The 15,691-nt window shown below is 40.3% G+C and overlaps 1 protein-coding gene across 1 annotated transcript in view; it reads left to right on the forward strand.

The window, feature by feature from the left end:
• The window catches only part of MED14 (mediator complex subunit 14), an 87,745-nt gene that overhangs the window by 68,824 nt on the left and 3,230 nt on the right, over positions 1 to 15,691 (forward strand). The window contains exons 24-30 of the mRNA XM_008055938.2: positions 1,142 to 1,273; positions 3,124 to 3,306; positions 5,276 to 5,511; positions 9,269 to 9,448; positions 9,542 to 9,649; positions 13,359 to 13,484; positions 14,160 to 14,352. Of these exons, the coding sequence (XP_008054129.2) occupies positions 1,142 to 1,273; positions 3,124 to 3,306; positions 5,276 to 5,511; positions 9,269 to 9,448; positions 9,542 to 9,649; positions 13,359 to 13,484; positions 14,160 to 14,352 (1,158 nt within the window). The remainder of the gene's footprint in view (positions 1 to 1,141; positions 1,274 to 3,123; positions 3,307 to 5,275; positions 5,512 to 9,268; positions 9,449 to 9,541; positions 9,650 to 13,358; positions 13,485 to 14,159; positions 14,353 to 15,691) is intronic.

Consider the following 15,691-nt stretch of genomic DNA (forward strand, 5'->3'; position numbering starts at 1 on the left):
AACTAAACTGCTGACCCCTCATCCTCCGTGCTGCTCCTGCCACAGACACCGCAGCTCAGTGAATGGCAGTCCCTTCCTTCCTGCTACTTGAACCAAAGCTCTTAGAGTAATGCTGATGACTGTCTCTTTCTTTCACACTCAGTCAGTCACTTACCAAATACTGTTGGCAGTCTTCAGAATTTACCTAGAATACAACCACTTTTCACTACCTTAGCCTCTGTCACCCCTTACCCAAGCTACTAGTCTTCTCTCACCTGGGTAATTGCAGTCATCTCTAACTAGTTTTCCGTCCCTTCCCCCCACCCTTGCTCTATAGTCTGTCGCACAGCAGTTAGAATGATCCTTTAGGGACAGAAATTAGTCCATGACTCCTCCACTCTGCATTGGCTTCCCACTCATTCCGTCCTTAGAGTGGCCTATCTGGGACCTCCCCCACTCCCACCTCTCTGGTCTCCTCTCCTCCCACTGGCTCCACCCCCTTGCTCTCTTTTCCAATCCTGCCACTCCAACCTCCTTCCTGTTATTTATCACTGCTTCTACCTTTGGGGTCTTTGTACTAGTTCTGTATCTGTCTGGAGTATTTTATCCCCTGGATATACTTGTACCTTATCCTTTATCATGTCTCGGCTCACATGTCCCCTTCCTTAGAGAGGTCTTCTCTCATTGCTGTATGTAAAGAACAGTACCCACCTCCATCACTACACAATATTGCCTTACCCTGCCATATTTTCTCCATGGCACTTATCACTACTTGACATGTATTTGTTCCTCTTTCTCATTCTACTATAAGCTTCAGAGTACAGGAAATTTTTGTCTCTCTAGTTAACTGCTGCATCCCCAGTGCCTAGAACAGTGCTTAGCATGAAGTTGGCATCCAGGCCTACTTGTTGAATGAGTAAGTGAGTATATAAAACAGTACACCAGATACATATTTTTTTCAGTCAGTCAATGTAAAAAGCATTTGGGCCAATGGAGTTGAGCACTCTTTTGATAATGAAATCTTTCTAGTTTTTCTTTGCAGTATTTATGGGAGCTTTACTACTTGTTTCTTTAGTCTGTAGGGAGATTTTTAACTTGGGGTCTTTGGACAGGACATAATATGTGTCCTGCAAGATCATCTATAATTATTTTCCTTTATTAGGAAATCTGCATGCTGCCAGCTCCCCCAGTGGGGCCTTGAGAGCCCCATCACCAGCGTCATTTGTTCCAACTCCTCCCCCATCCTCGCATGGAATCTCAATAGGACCAGGGACCAGTTTTGCTAGTCCACATGGTGAGTCCATACATGGAAATCGCTATAGCATAAGAGCTTGATGTGAAAATAGTTTTTGTTGAATGAATTTTCTTGTTGCAAAATTAGCACTTGTTTATTGAGGAAATAGCAAAAGTGGTGCTCAAGCAGAAAGAAAATTTTTTTCTAATCCCACCATGCAGAGGTAATGTAATGACCAGTTAGTCTATCTCGACTTTGGACTTTCCCTCTCTCTCCCTTGCTCTGCCTTGTGCTTCCTGTCACGTACTCCCTGCCTGCCTGGCCTCTCACATTTCTGTTGCTCTTGCTTGCTCTCTACCCATCAGCTTGTCTTCCCATCAGATACTCCCTATGCTTTGTTCCACCCAAATGGGTACCCTACCATGTGAATCGTTTTGATGCTTGAATTTTTTAACTTAAGAAATGTTATTTTGAATTGACTTAAGTAGATAAGAATAAGAGGTAGTCAGTGAGATGTTTCCTTTTTATTCCACCAACCACCTAGTTTCTCTTCCCAGAGATAGAGTGTTATTGATTTCTTATTCTTGCAGAGCTGTTTTATGTATATACAAGCAAATTTAAGTGTTCTTCCTCCCCTTTTACACACATGGTAGCATACTGTACATGATGTTCAGTACCTTGCTCTTTTCCACTTAGTATATTATGAATGTCATGCCATATTAAAACATAAAGAACATCCTCAGTTTTTTAAGCTATGTAGCATCTGATTTTACTTTTTACGATTAATTTTTGTGGGAATATTTGTATCAGTTAAAAACTCTGCATCATCATACTAAATGGCTTCATAGTATTCCCTTGTCTGGGCATACCATGTTTTAACTGCCCTCTTATTGTCATACATTTAGAATGTTTCCATTTTTTCTAATTAAAAATGGTGCCGTCTCTGCTCACATCCATGATTATTTTCTTAGGTAAATTCCTAGAAGTGGAATTGCTGTCTCAAAGGGTTTGAGAAATTCTAAAGCTTTCCAAACATGTTGCAAATTGCTCGCCTGAAAGGCTGTACCAATTTCCTATAGCCTCATATAAGAATATCTGTTGTCCTGCATCATTGCCAGCATGCCAGCATGGGGTATTATGAATTTTTAAAATATTGACCATTTGGATGGGTGAAAGGTGGCACCTTAGTGTTTAATGTATTTTTTTTATTATTAATGAAGTTGAACTTTTTTCTTTTTTCTTTCTTTTTTTTTGAGTCATTGTTCTTTCTTGTTTTATACCTGCTTTGCCTGTGTTCTTGTGCTTTTTGCTTTTTAACCATTTATAAGACTTTTAAAAAAATAAATAAAAACTCCAATATATGGTAGAAGTATCTTCTCAGTTTGTCATTTGTTTACAAAGGTATATAAATAGTATGTTGAAGGTATCTGCAGGATGAAATTTAAATGTCAAGTTGTAGAAGTTGCTACTTTGAAAACTTGATTCTTGGTTCATTTTTTAGTATAGCTTTTACTAAATAAGGGTTATGGAAAGTTTCCCTCTCTTCATCTTTCTTTGAGTAGAATGAAAATACAGTTTGTCAGGGTTTAAAAGTATACTTTTTTTGCCCTTAAAGGAGCTTTGAGATTGCTTGCTTAGCATTTCCAAGCATATAATAGCATAAGGTAGACTGTTACATATTACATATGTTGAAGCTTGTGTGAAGGTAAATTTGATCCTTTTTCAGTCTTTTTATTTTTCTAATTCTTGTATCATGTTAAAAAATACATTAACTACTTTAAGCATCAAACTTCAGTGAAACATCTTATTAAATAAAAAATAAAATTACTACTATGTAAGGATTTGAATGTTGTCAAATAATTTTCAGTTATTAAAATACAAGTTTTAAGAATTGTTTTACTCTCTTATAGGAACTCTTGACCCTAGTTCCCCGTACACTATGGTGTCACCAAGTGGACGAGCAGGGAACTGGCCAGGGTCTCCGCAGGTGTCTGGCCCCTCACCCGCCACACGCATGCCTGGAATGTCACCAGCCAATCCATCACTACATTCTCCAGTTCCAGATGCTTCTCATTCCCCTCGAGCCGGAACAAGTAAGTATCATTGACATTTTTGTGTTCTTTTTTTAGTATAACCCAAAAGTGACCTATTTTATTCCATCCTCACATTTGAAAGCCGTGACCTACTTGTTGAGTGGGAATCCTTAATAACTTCAACTTTTATCCATTTAGTAAGTCAGTTAACAACAATTTGCAAAGTCTGGTGAAACCTAAGGGGGGATATCTACTCCAGAATTGAGTCCCAGTATATATCTTGATTACTATCTTAAGTAACTGACAAGGTTATGCAAATTATAGACAAAAACTTTTTCCTCTAACCTCTGGTTGCCAAGAAGTATGTGGAGATTTCCTCTTACCAACAACCAATCAGTTCCATAGTAGACACCAGCTGAGTAACCTCCAATTCAATTCAATTTAATTCTGACACTATCTACCTGGAGATAGTGCCAGATCCCATAGGCTCAGTCCCTAGGCCTGCCCCCACTTTAGATGCCTCAGGTTGTTTTACCTGTGTTTCTGACCACCAGCTACAAATCAGGGTTTCCACCAACCTCTCCTTGGGTTCGGTTAATTTGCTAGAGCAGCTCTCAGAACTCAGGGAAACACATTTACTAGTTTATTGTAAAGAACATTACAGCAGGGCGTGGTGGCTCATGCCTGTAATTCCAGCACTTTGGGAGGTGGAGGAAAGTGGATTGACTGAGCACAGGGTTTTGAGACGAGCCTGGGCAACTTGGCAAGACCTTGTCTCCACAATTAAAAAAAAAAAAAAAATAGCCGGGCATGGTGGCATGTGCCTATAGTTCTAGCTACTTGGAAGGCTGAGGCAGAAGGATCACCTGAGCCCAGCAGGTAGAGGCTGCGGTAGCTGTAAGTGTGCCACTGGGCAACAGAGTGAGACTTGGCCCTGGAAAAAAAGGATATTACAAAGGATACAGATGAACAGATGCATAAGAAGTGCAGAGCTACTGTGTCCTCTGTGGGTGTATCACCCTTCAGGAACCTCCACGTTTTTAGCTGTCTGGAAGTTCTCTAAAACCTTGTCCTTTTGGGTTTCTGTGGAGGCCTGGAGACTTCAACATGTAATCATGATTGATTAAATCAATGGCCATTGGTGACCAACTTAACTTTCAACCCTTCACCCCTACCTGGAGGTTGAGGGGTGAGACTGAAATTCCCAACCCTCTAATCATTCCTTGCCTTTCCTATGATCAGCCCACATCCTGAAACTACCTAGGGGTTGCCAACCATCAGTCGTCTTGTTAGCATACAAAAAACTTTCTCTCTTTTAAGATTCCAGGGATTTTAGGATTTGTATGTGAGGAGATAGGACAAAGATCAAATATGATATTTCACAATATCACACAAATTAACACAGAAGAGAATTGTCCAAATGTATTGGTTAGTTTTTGCTATATAACTTATAGTGGCTTAAAACAACAATCATATTGGTTCACAATTCTGCAGCTCAGTAATTTGGGCTAAGCAAAACTGGGTGATTCTTTCAGGCTCTTCTGGGCTCACTCATGTGTCAGCTACTGGGTAGCTAGGGACCAGCTGATCTAAGATGGCCTTGGGTGACAAAGTTTCCCTCTGCTCTGAGTGGGTCTCATACTTGATTAGGAATTTGTTCACATGGTGGCTGGACAGGGTTCTTAGAGAGTGGCAGCCTAAACTTACAGTTAGCCCTGTGTCGCTTCCACCTCATTCTGTTGTTCTGTTAGCCAGAAGTAAGTTGCAAGGCCAGCCAGATTCCAGGTGGAGAAATAGACTCTACCCCCTGAGGGAGTTGCTGCGGTCACCTTGCAAGGGGCCTGAATACAAGGAGAAGAATACTTGTGGCTGTTTTTGCTAGCTGGGTGTTAATATATGATTTTAGTTACATCACAGGGAGTAACTAATAGAGTATGAATTGATGTAGAATATCAGAGACTTGTAATGAAAGCAAAACAGGAAATAGTGTGTATTTATAAATGAAATAACATGTTTTCCTTCCCAAAAGGTTCTCAAACAATGCCAACAAACATGCCTCCTCCTCGTAAACTACCTCAGCGCTCTTGGGCGGCATCCATACCTACCATCCTCACTCACAGTGCCTTGAACATTTTACTGCTGCCCTCTCCAACACCAGGCCTTGTGCCTGGCCTGGCAGGTAGTTACCTTTGTTCTCCACTTGAGAGATTCCTTGGATCTGTCATCATGAGACGACATCTTCAAAGAATTATTCAACAAGAAACGGTATGGGTACCTAGTGACCTTCTGTGTGGTGACTGTCAAGGACAAGATGCTAAATTGTCCTACAAGATAGAATCTGAAGTAATGTGACATTCCCTCACCTCCTTTAACCAGCTTGAATTATACTTTTCATTGCCCTAGTATTAAAAATGGACTCCATTATTTATTTTTTTTGAGTTGGAGTCTCACTCTGTCACTCAGACTGGAGTGCAGTGGCCGCTCCCGGCCACTGCAGCCTCAACCTGCCGGGCTCCGGCGATCCTTCCGCCTCAGACTTCCAAGTAGCTGGAACTACAGGCACGCGCTACCATGCTCAGCTAGTTTTTTGATTTATTGTAGAGATGAGGTCTCCCCAAGTTGCCCAAGTGGGTCTCGAACCCGCAGGCTCAGGCAATCTACTCACCTCAGCCTCCCAGAGCGCGGGATTACAGGCTGAACCACCGAGCCCGTCTGGACTCCATTATTTCATTTTCTATTCTTACGTTAACATATTTCTGCATTTTACACTTTGCTGTTGTTAACGAAAATGCCAAATTCTGTAAGATATTTAAAGAGGTTTATTCTGAGCCAAATGTGAGTGATTTAGGCCCATGTCACAGTCCCAAGAAGTTCTGAGAACATGTGCCCAAAATGGTCAGTTTACAGTTTGACTTTATACATTTTTAGGGATACAGAAATAACAAGCAAAACATAAATCAATACATGTGAGATTTACATTGACTGGCCCTGGGAAGGTGAGACATCTCCAAGTGGGGGAGGGATTAGAAGATTTTATGATTGGCAATTGGTAGAAAGGGTTAAACTCTATCTAAAGAATTTGAAATCAGTAAAGGAAATGCTGAGTTAAGGTAAGGGGGTATTGAGGAAGCCAAAGTTTTTGATATGTAGATGAAGCCGCCTAGGTGGCAGCCCTTAGAGAGAATAGGTGACAAATGTTTTAAAAGATGTCTGGCTCCAGGAATCCCCAGGAAGGAACTTCTATACAGATGCAGATTTTTCCAAGAGATAGCTTTGCAGGATCATAAAATATTTTTTATTTACTTATTTATCTATTATGCGATATTATGCCAGAGTCAGGTTGGAAAGTAAGCTACATTCTATAGGGTTAATAAAAATCCATCTGATGAGACTTTATGGTTTGTAGAGTATGACTCCCCAGACCTCTTAGTTAGGAATTTGGGTAGAAGTAAAGAATGGTCAGAGTTTGTCCTCACTGTGCTGTAGCTTCCATGTTATATGGCTAACATGTACCTGGAGATAGGCCACCACAGTATTTGCTGAGAATAGCAGATGAGTAACTATTTGGCCTCTGGAGTGCCCTTGCCTTTGAATCCGAATCTTCACTGAAATATAATTATTTATGATCACAAGGATGAAAGTTGCTTTTTAAATACATGAAAATTGAATTTTTAAAAACTCTTAGAGAAAAAGACTTCTATTCTGTGGCAGATGCCCTTGGGAGAGAGAGTTCACAGTCAAGAGCACCAATTCTAGAGTCATGGTGCTGGGTTGATATTCAGGCCATACCTGAAAGGCCCCAGCCAGCCACGAGGAACCCGCCCCCTCCAAAGGCTAAGCCTAGGCGTGGCCCCCACCTAAAATGGCGCTCCCGCCTAAGAAGGCGCCCGGACAAACTAACATGGAGGCTCGGACAAGGCTCTCCGGGTTCTTCTTCCACAACAAAGGGTTCTTCTTCCACAACAAAGCCCACCGTTCCCGCACCCGTGAAACCCCCTGCCAATCCCAAAAATACCTCACCTGCCGACCAATAGGTAGCCGACCAGGTTGCTTTAAATTTCTATAAAATCTGCCATACCCCTGCCTCCATGCTGCAATCTGATTCTCAGGTTCTGTAGTCACCGCGCTCATCCCCATTAAATCTCTTGGCCTTAAAGGGTGTTGAGTCTCACTGCGCGCCACCGTCTTTCAATACCACCTGCTAGCATTTGGGCAAATTTCTTCATCTTTCTGATAATAGCAGATAATGATATCTGCCTAACTGATAACAGCTGTGGGAATTTGAGATATTTCATGCAAAACCCTTAGCATATTGTCTTGGCATTCAATACACATTATTTATAATTATTGTTATTATTGGTATATGTATGTATTAATGAGATAGTCAGAATGGTGAATGTTTAAAATATGCACTTCACAGTTGGTATGGAGCCATTTTGTAACCTTTAAATTCAGGTTTGAAAAAAAAAAGCTTAACATATGTTGAATAAAATTAGCCTTCAAAATGATGAATCATCAGACCTGGTATCTAGCCTCAGCTCTGCCACTCCTAATCCATGTAAGCTTTTAGTTCTTTGATCTTCATTGTGTTCAGCTGTATAATCAACATACTTGGCTAGAACAGGGGTTGGTAAACTATAGACCCTGGGGCTATGTCCTGCCCTCCGCCTGTTTTTGTAAATAGTTTTATGTGTTGTCTGTAGCTGCTTTCAGCTACAGTGGCATCACTGAGAAGTTGTGACAGAGACCATATAGCCCATAAAGCATCGACTTTATCTAACCCTTTACAGAAAATGTTTGGCAACCTCTCGGCTGGAATAAAGGCCCAATCCAGATCTGACCTTTTGTAATTGTACAAAAGGTTATTCTTTTTTTGTTTGTTTTAATAATGTGCCATCTTTTTAAAAGCTTATTGTAGAAATTGTTTAGTATATACAAAAATAGAATCATGTAATGAACCTCTATGCTCTCCTCAGCCACCTCCAACAATTGACTCATTCCCATATTGTTTATCTATAATTCCTCCTCCCAGATTGTTTCACAGCAAATCCCATACATAATTTCATCTCTAAAACTTTTGCATCTCTAAAAGGTATGGATTCTATTTTTTTAAAAAATCTGGAGCTGGGCTCAGTGGCTCAGCCTGTAATCCCGCGCCTTGGGAGGCTGAGGTGAGTGGATTGCCTGAGCCTGCGGGTTCAAGACCTGCCTGGACAACTTGGCGAGACCTCATCTCTACAATAAATTTTAAAAAATGAGCTGGGCGTGGTAGCACGCACCTGTAGTTCCAGCTACTTGGAAGGCTGAGGTGGAATGATCGTCAGAGCCAGCAGGTCAAGGCTACAGTGGCTGGGAGCGGCCACTGCACTCCAGTCTGGGCAACAGAGTGAGACTCCAACTCAAAAAAAAAAAAAAAAAATCTGTACCATTCCCACACCTAAAAAAAAATTATCATCACATATCTAGTTGATATCCAGATTTCCCAAGTTGTCTCATTTTTTTACAGTCTGAACAGAACCTGAATAAGTTGAACAGAACCTGAATAAGTTTTTTTTTTTTTTAAATCCCCTTTAAACTATTGGTTCCTCCCTCTATTTCTCCTTTTGCTTTACACGGTTTTTTTCTTGAAGAAATCAAGTCATTTGTCCTGTGGAGTTTTTCAGTCTGAACTTTGCTGATCCACTCCCTTTTTAATAATTTATAATGTTCTTTTAACCCCCCCCCTTTTTTAATCACATTGGTCAGTCCTCTGGATCAAGCTACTGAATAAATTTAGGCTCAAGTTCTTTGTTGTTGTTTTGCAAGAATATTTCATAGGTAGTGTTATGTTCTTCTATCCAGAGGCACCTAATGTCTGATTGTGTCTCTTTTTGTAATATGATAGCAGTTGATGCTAATTGCCTTGGTGTCTTTGTTTAGGACAAATATCAACTTGGTTGTTTTCCTTTTGAAACAGTTCTCTCGGTAACATGTTCATTTTGTCTTTGACTTACTATTAGTTTGATGTGTCCTTGTATTGCAGCTGCAGCTGATAAATTCCAATGAACCCGGAGTGATCATGTTTAAGACTGATGCACTGAAATGCAGAGTAGCCCTTAGTCCCAAAACCAACCAAACACTTCAGCTAAAAGTGACACCTGAAAATGCAGGACAGTGGAAACCTGATGAACTTCAAGTTTTGGAGAAATTCTTTGAAACGAGAGTATGTGTATAATAATGCATAATTTAAATATAATGAATGAAACAGAAGCATCAAGATAGAATGAAGAGTAACTTGCTTTATTTATCCCTGTAGGTTGCAGGACCACCATTTAAAGCTAATACGTTAATAGCCTTCACCAAGCTGTTAGGAGCTCCTACACACATCCTCAGGGACTGTGTGCACATTATGAAGCTGGAGCTGGTAAGTTACAGAAAAACACATACTTTTCTGGCAAGTTGTATTTGAGGAGTTAGAATTGGTTTGTATCCATTTGGGTACTTCCATTTTTCTCATGTATTTTTAATTTTTAACTTAAATTGTATTTGCCTTTGAATAGGTAACATAATTCTGTTGTAACTTTGGAAGTTAAACAGGACACAGTGAGAAATTTCCCATCAGTCTCTGTCTAGCGATTCCTGTCTCTTCTATCTCTGTCTAGCCAGTTACCCTTGGCTGGTCTCTCCTCTCAGATGGTCCATTCATAGAAGCAAATATATCTCTCATAAACTTTTAAAACAAAGTGATATTATTTACACATCCTGTTTTGTACTTTTTTCTATTGGTGTTATGAAATAGTTTACAATTTTATAACATTAATTTTTAAAAATCTGATTCCCCACCTTTGTTGATCCTAGACTTTATGTCCTCTGAATAACTGTTAAAACTGAAGTGCTGAGTCATACATGTCAGTGTGCTCCATGGGCAGCAGTTGCCTTCAGAGCACTGGATATCTGCTTTGGGTTGTTTTGGCCCTTCCCTTAGTTTCTGTATAGCTCCGTCTGCATTTAATTTTTTTTTTTTTTGAGTTGGAGTCTCACTCTGTTGCCCAGACTGGAATGTAGCGGCCACTGCAGCCTCGACCCACTAGGTTCCGGCGATCCTTCTGCCTCAGCCTTCCGAGTAGCCGGAATTACAGGCACGCGCTACCATGCCCAGCTGATTTTTTGATTTATTGTACAGATGAGGTCTCGCCAAGTTGCCCAGGTGGGTCTCGAACCCATGGGCTCAGGCAGTCCACTCACCTCAGCCTCCCAAAGCGCGGGATTACAGGCTGAGCCACCGAGCCCGGCTTACATTTATTTTTCTTTTTGTTTTATTTTGTTTTTCAGTCAGAGTCTCACACTGTCGCCCTGGCTGGAGTGCAGTGGCAGGCTCATGGCTACTGCAGCCTCAACCTACTGGGCTCAGGCAATCTTTCCACTTCAGCCTTCTGATAGCTGGAACCACAGGCGTGTGCCATCATGCCTAACTAATTTTTGATTTGTTGTAGAGACAAGGTGTTACCATGTTGCCCAGCCTGGTCTCGAACCCATGGGCTCAGATAGTCCTCTCACGTCTGCCTCCCAAAGTCCTGGGGTTACAGGCATAAGCCACTGCGTCCACCTTCAGTCTGCATTTGTTTTCTTTCTGGGGCTGCTATAACAAACTGTCACAAACCAGGTGGCTTAAAACAAGAGGAATGGGTTCTCTCACCATTTTGGTGACCAGAAATCCTAACTCGAAGTGTCTGTGGCTGTGTTCTCTCTGAAGAGTCTAGGGGAGAATCTGTTCCATGCCTTTCTCTTAGCTTCTGGTGGTGCCAGCAGTCCTTGGTGTTCCTTGGCTATAGACTCATCACTGCAGTCTCTGTCTGTCATCACATAGTGTTCTCCCCGTTATGTGTCTCTTCTCTTCTTATAAAAGACAACAGCCTTATTGGATTAGGGCCCATCCTAATAGCCTCATCTTGACTTGATTATTTGCAAAGACCCTGTTTTCAGATAGTACTATTCATAGGTACTGGGGGTTAGGACTTTATATCTTTTTCAGGTGCACAATTCAACCCATAACAGCATTTTTTTTTTTTTTTGAGTTGGAGTCTCACTGTCGCCCAGACTGGAGTGCAGTGGCCGCTCCCGGCCACCGCAGCCTCGACCTGCTGGGCTCCGGCGATCCTTCTGCCTCAGCCTTCTGAGTAGCCGGAATTACAGGCATGCGCTACAATGCCCAGTTGATTTTTTGATTTATTGTAGAGATGAGGTCTCGCTGCCCAGGCGGGTCTCGAACCCGCGGGCTCAGGCAATCCACTCACCTCAGCCTCCCAAAGGCACAGGATTACAGGCTGAGCCACCGAGCCCGGCTCATAACAGCATTTAAAAAGATATCTCCCCACTCCCAATATTTTTTAGTGTTTGTGGTAGAAATAATTTCCAGGATATCTAGCTTGACATATTCTTGAAATAGAGGAGCATCTGGCTTTGGTTCACAGAACAGATCTTGGAGATCTTACCATATCAGTATATAAAAGGTGTTTTTGATATGTTTTACAAAACTTAGTGTTTCACTATATGAATGTATTAAAATGGCTAAGTAGTCCCTTCTAGATGATCGTTTTGGGTTTTTCTAATATTTCGCCTTGCAGTTTGATAATAAAGAGCCTTTGTACAGATGTGCCAGTATGCCTGTAAAATTGCTGGGTCAGCGAATGGGTATACTTGTAATTTTGGTAGATATTGCCAAATTGTTCTCCATAGAAGTTATATGCCAGTGTCTATTCCCATCAGTAATTTATGAGAGTACCTGCTTTCCCTCATCTTTGTTAATGGTTTCATCAGTCTTTAGATTTGGGGTCTTTCTGATTTGTATAATTTTTAGGACTTCTGATTTGTAGGGGGAGTTAGGGCCTGGAGATATTAGTTGTAAATAATTTTTCCTAATTTGTCGTTTGTGTTTTGACTTTACTTTTGGTAGGTTTAAGCTATACAAAATTTTCTTTTTAATAAACAGTGAAATGTGTCAGTATTGGCTTTTAAGCCTTCTTGGCTTTGTGTCATTGTTAGAAAGATGCTTCTCACTCCCAAATTTTGAAATAATCATCCTATAGTTTCTTGTAATACTATGATGGATTTCTTTTTTTAATTATTTAAATTTTTGATCCATTTAGAATTAATTTTTCTGTCATATGTGAAGTATTGATCCAACTTTTTCAGATGCCTGTTTATTGAAAAATCTTCTGTTTGGGGGAGATTTTTAATTCTTCTTTCCTGTGAAAGTATATAATATAGATGGAATCCAAGTGGCAGCTAATTATATTTTTTCAATCTTCTAGTAGTCATTTCATTTCAGTGTTTCTGATGTTGATTTGAGTAGCTTCAAGTACCTCACTCTTTCTTTAGGTTGGTGTTTTACTGTTAATATTGAGGAAGCAATGTTCTTTTGCTAATAGTCTCCACGTTTGGCTTCCGATCTGATAGGCTGTAGGAAACATTCATGTCAAAAGGAAATTCAGTTGAGTTTTTAAAGGAATAAATATTTATGTGGCTAAAAAAGCACCGGTGGATAGAACTTGCAATCATTAACACAATTTGACTTGTTAAGTGAAGGACTTAGAAACAGAACTGGAAGGTCTAGATTGGTACCAGTTAAGAAGGGCCTTGAATACCAGGGTTTGGTCCTTAGTTGGGGCTGGGGAGGACAGCACATGTCACTACATATCACTAAACATTTGAGCTAGATTAGAACCATGTTCTAGGGCATGTGTCTGACAGCAGTATAAGGATGGTCTGGAGCTGGCAGCCATTTGAAGTGACTACAGAAGTAATGAAACCCTGAGTTGAGCTTGGTGGCCTCAGTGAAAATAGAGAGGAGGGAATAGGTGTCAGAGACACCACAACAGCCAAATTCATAGGGTATTAATTAATCCTTGGGAATTAATAAAGTGAGAGGGAAGAAGGAAAATCTTAGATATATCCAGAGTTGACTTTGCAGTTAGCAACTTCATGTATATATTTCTTTTGAAAAAGTGCACGTTATTAACTTTGTTATGTAAATTGGGTGTAACATAAAATTCTGACCTTTCAGACTGCTATATTAGAATATGATTTTAAATGTTTATATGCCTTTATTTTGACTTTTTTCCCCCCAAAAACAGTTCCCTGACCAGGCAACACAGCTGAAATGGAACGTTCAGTTTTGCCTGACGATCCCTCCCAGCGCACCACCGATTGCACCTCCTGGGACACCTGCTGTGGTGCTGAAATCTAAAATGTTATTTTTTGTAAGTACTACTTAGCATCTTTGTGTGTACAGAGCTTGTGAAGAAAAGCTATGTCAGGGTGATAGAACAGCTTTTGGATAACTGCATATAGTATCTGTTGCTGCCAAATATGGGCCAGGATTCCTTTAATTGTCTAGACTTTTTGGAATCCTGGTTCCTTTAGTAATAGAAACTTATTGAACTAGGTAACTCTGTGACACACTTGCATCTTAACCATAATATTCAGTTGTTTGTCACTTGTCATGTTTTTCTTTTCCTTGCTGTATCTTTCTTTTCTTTTTTTTTTTTTTTGAGTTGGAGTCTCACTCTGTCGCCCAGGCAGGAGTGCAGTGGCATACTCATGGCCACCTCGACCTGCTGGGCCCCGGCGATCCTTCCGCCTCAGCCTTCCAAGTAGCTGGAACTACAGGCGCGCACTACCACAACTGGCTAATTTTTGATTTATTGTAGAGACGAGGTCTTGCCAAGTTGCCCGGGCTGGTCTCGAACCTGTGGGCTCTGGCAATCCACTCGCCTCAGCCTCCCAAAGTGCTGGGATGACAGGCTGAGCCACTGAGCCCAGCCCCTTGCTATATCTTAATCTGAACATATAGTAAATGATAGTACCTTTGCTACATTTAAACAAATGTTTTATTATAATTTTATTCTCTTTGTGTGTGTGTTGTATGTCTGCAGCTTCAACTAACGCAGAAAACATCGGTCCCTCCCCAAGAACCTGTTAGTATTATAGTTCCAATCATTTATGACATGGCTTCAGGTACCACCCAGCAGGCAGACATTCCCAGACAGCAGAACTCTTCAGTTGCTGCTCCCATGATGGTCAGCAACATTCTGAAGAGATTTGCAGAGATGAATCCACCACGACAAGGTACATGACCAGTAGACAATATTTTATTGCATATATGTTATACAAGTTCTTTTGAGAGACACCCCTTCTCCTCTCTTCTTCTCCCTCCTTACCCACTTCACTCCCAATCCTAGTATAGAGCTCTGGTTGCTGTGGCCCTCTTAATGTCTGCTTGTCGCTTTCTTCCTTTCTCATTGGTTCTTCATTTTTGTCCATTTCTCTGCTGCCTGGACTTTATTTTTGTTAGTGATTTACTATTGGGATTGACCCAGTTGCTAATGCCAGAAGCTTGTATTTATAGTCCACATTGCCACAAAGCCCTAGGTTAGGATGATAGAATTTTCCATGGCTGTGAATTCCTGCCCTACCATCAATACCTGCCACTCTGTACATTACAAAATTGAAATGCATGTTGATTTCTCATATTTCATGGTTCAGTCATGAATAGAGTAATATCATGAAAAATTCTGTATCTTCTAAATGTTTTGTGAAGAATAAAGGCTGATACAAATGGCATTACTGCTTTTTTGGGCTTCTTATATAAGTGTCAGGCGGGTGCAAGTGAACCTTTTCACCAAGTGCACAATGAAGCTCTCAAACTGAACATTTCCGAGGAAACCAGAATGCTTCTAGAAAGATAAACAAGGTTCCCGCAGTATTGGAGTAGCCTGTGCTTAACATGTAACTCCTGGCAGTGCTAAATTTGGGGTTACAAAACAAAGTTCAGCAAAGAGAACTTTTCTTCCATTTTGCTCATTTCTAATATTAATAAATTTAAATTTACTTTAAACTTTGCTTATTTTTAATATTAAGGAAGTTCTCTATATTTCTCTGTTTAGAATAGTCTGATAACAGTTATGTCTTTAAATGAGGGAAAGTTGTTCTCTGAAACATTTTTAGGTACAACAGTGTCAAATTTTTACTACAAATAGGAATCATGAGAGAAATGATATTTTTAGCTTTTGTTTCCTCATATTGTATACGTAGGCCAGTTCTCACTTTAGTTTATAAGGAATACACTGGGCAGTAGAGAAGGGTATGCTTCTTTTGTTGTAATACTTCTACTTCTTACAATTTTCTGCTTTCATCCTTTGACTTCTCTCTTCTTTCAGCTAAAAATAGGTCCTCAGGAATCAAAGTGTAAAACCATCAGAATTCTCAAAGTAGCATTCCAGTAGAACTTTGTTAATAAATACCATTCCTTCACAAGCAGATGACTGTCATTATCTTATTATGTGTTTTTATGTATTGTCTTGTGGAATTTTAAAATTAAAGGGGAAATGTTTTGATCCTATTGGGATCAAGCAAGTTTTTCTACTTATCAATAATGAAAATGTTTTTTGTAAATCACTTATTTAAG

This window comes from Carlito syrichta, unplaced genomic scaffold, assembly GCF_000164805.1.
Source record: "Carlito syrichta isolate Samal-C Ts95f unplaced genomic scaffold, Tarsius_syrichta-2.0.1 Scaffold82655, whole genome shotgun sequence".
NCBI lineage: Eukaryota > Metazoa > Chordata > Mammalia > Primates > Tarsiidae > Carlito > Carlito syrichta.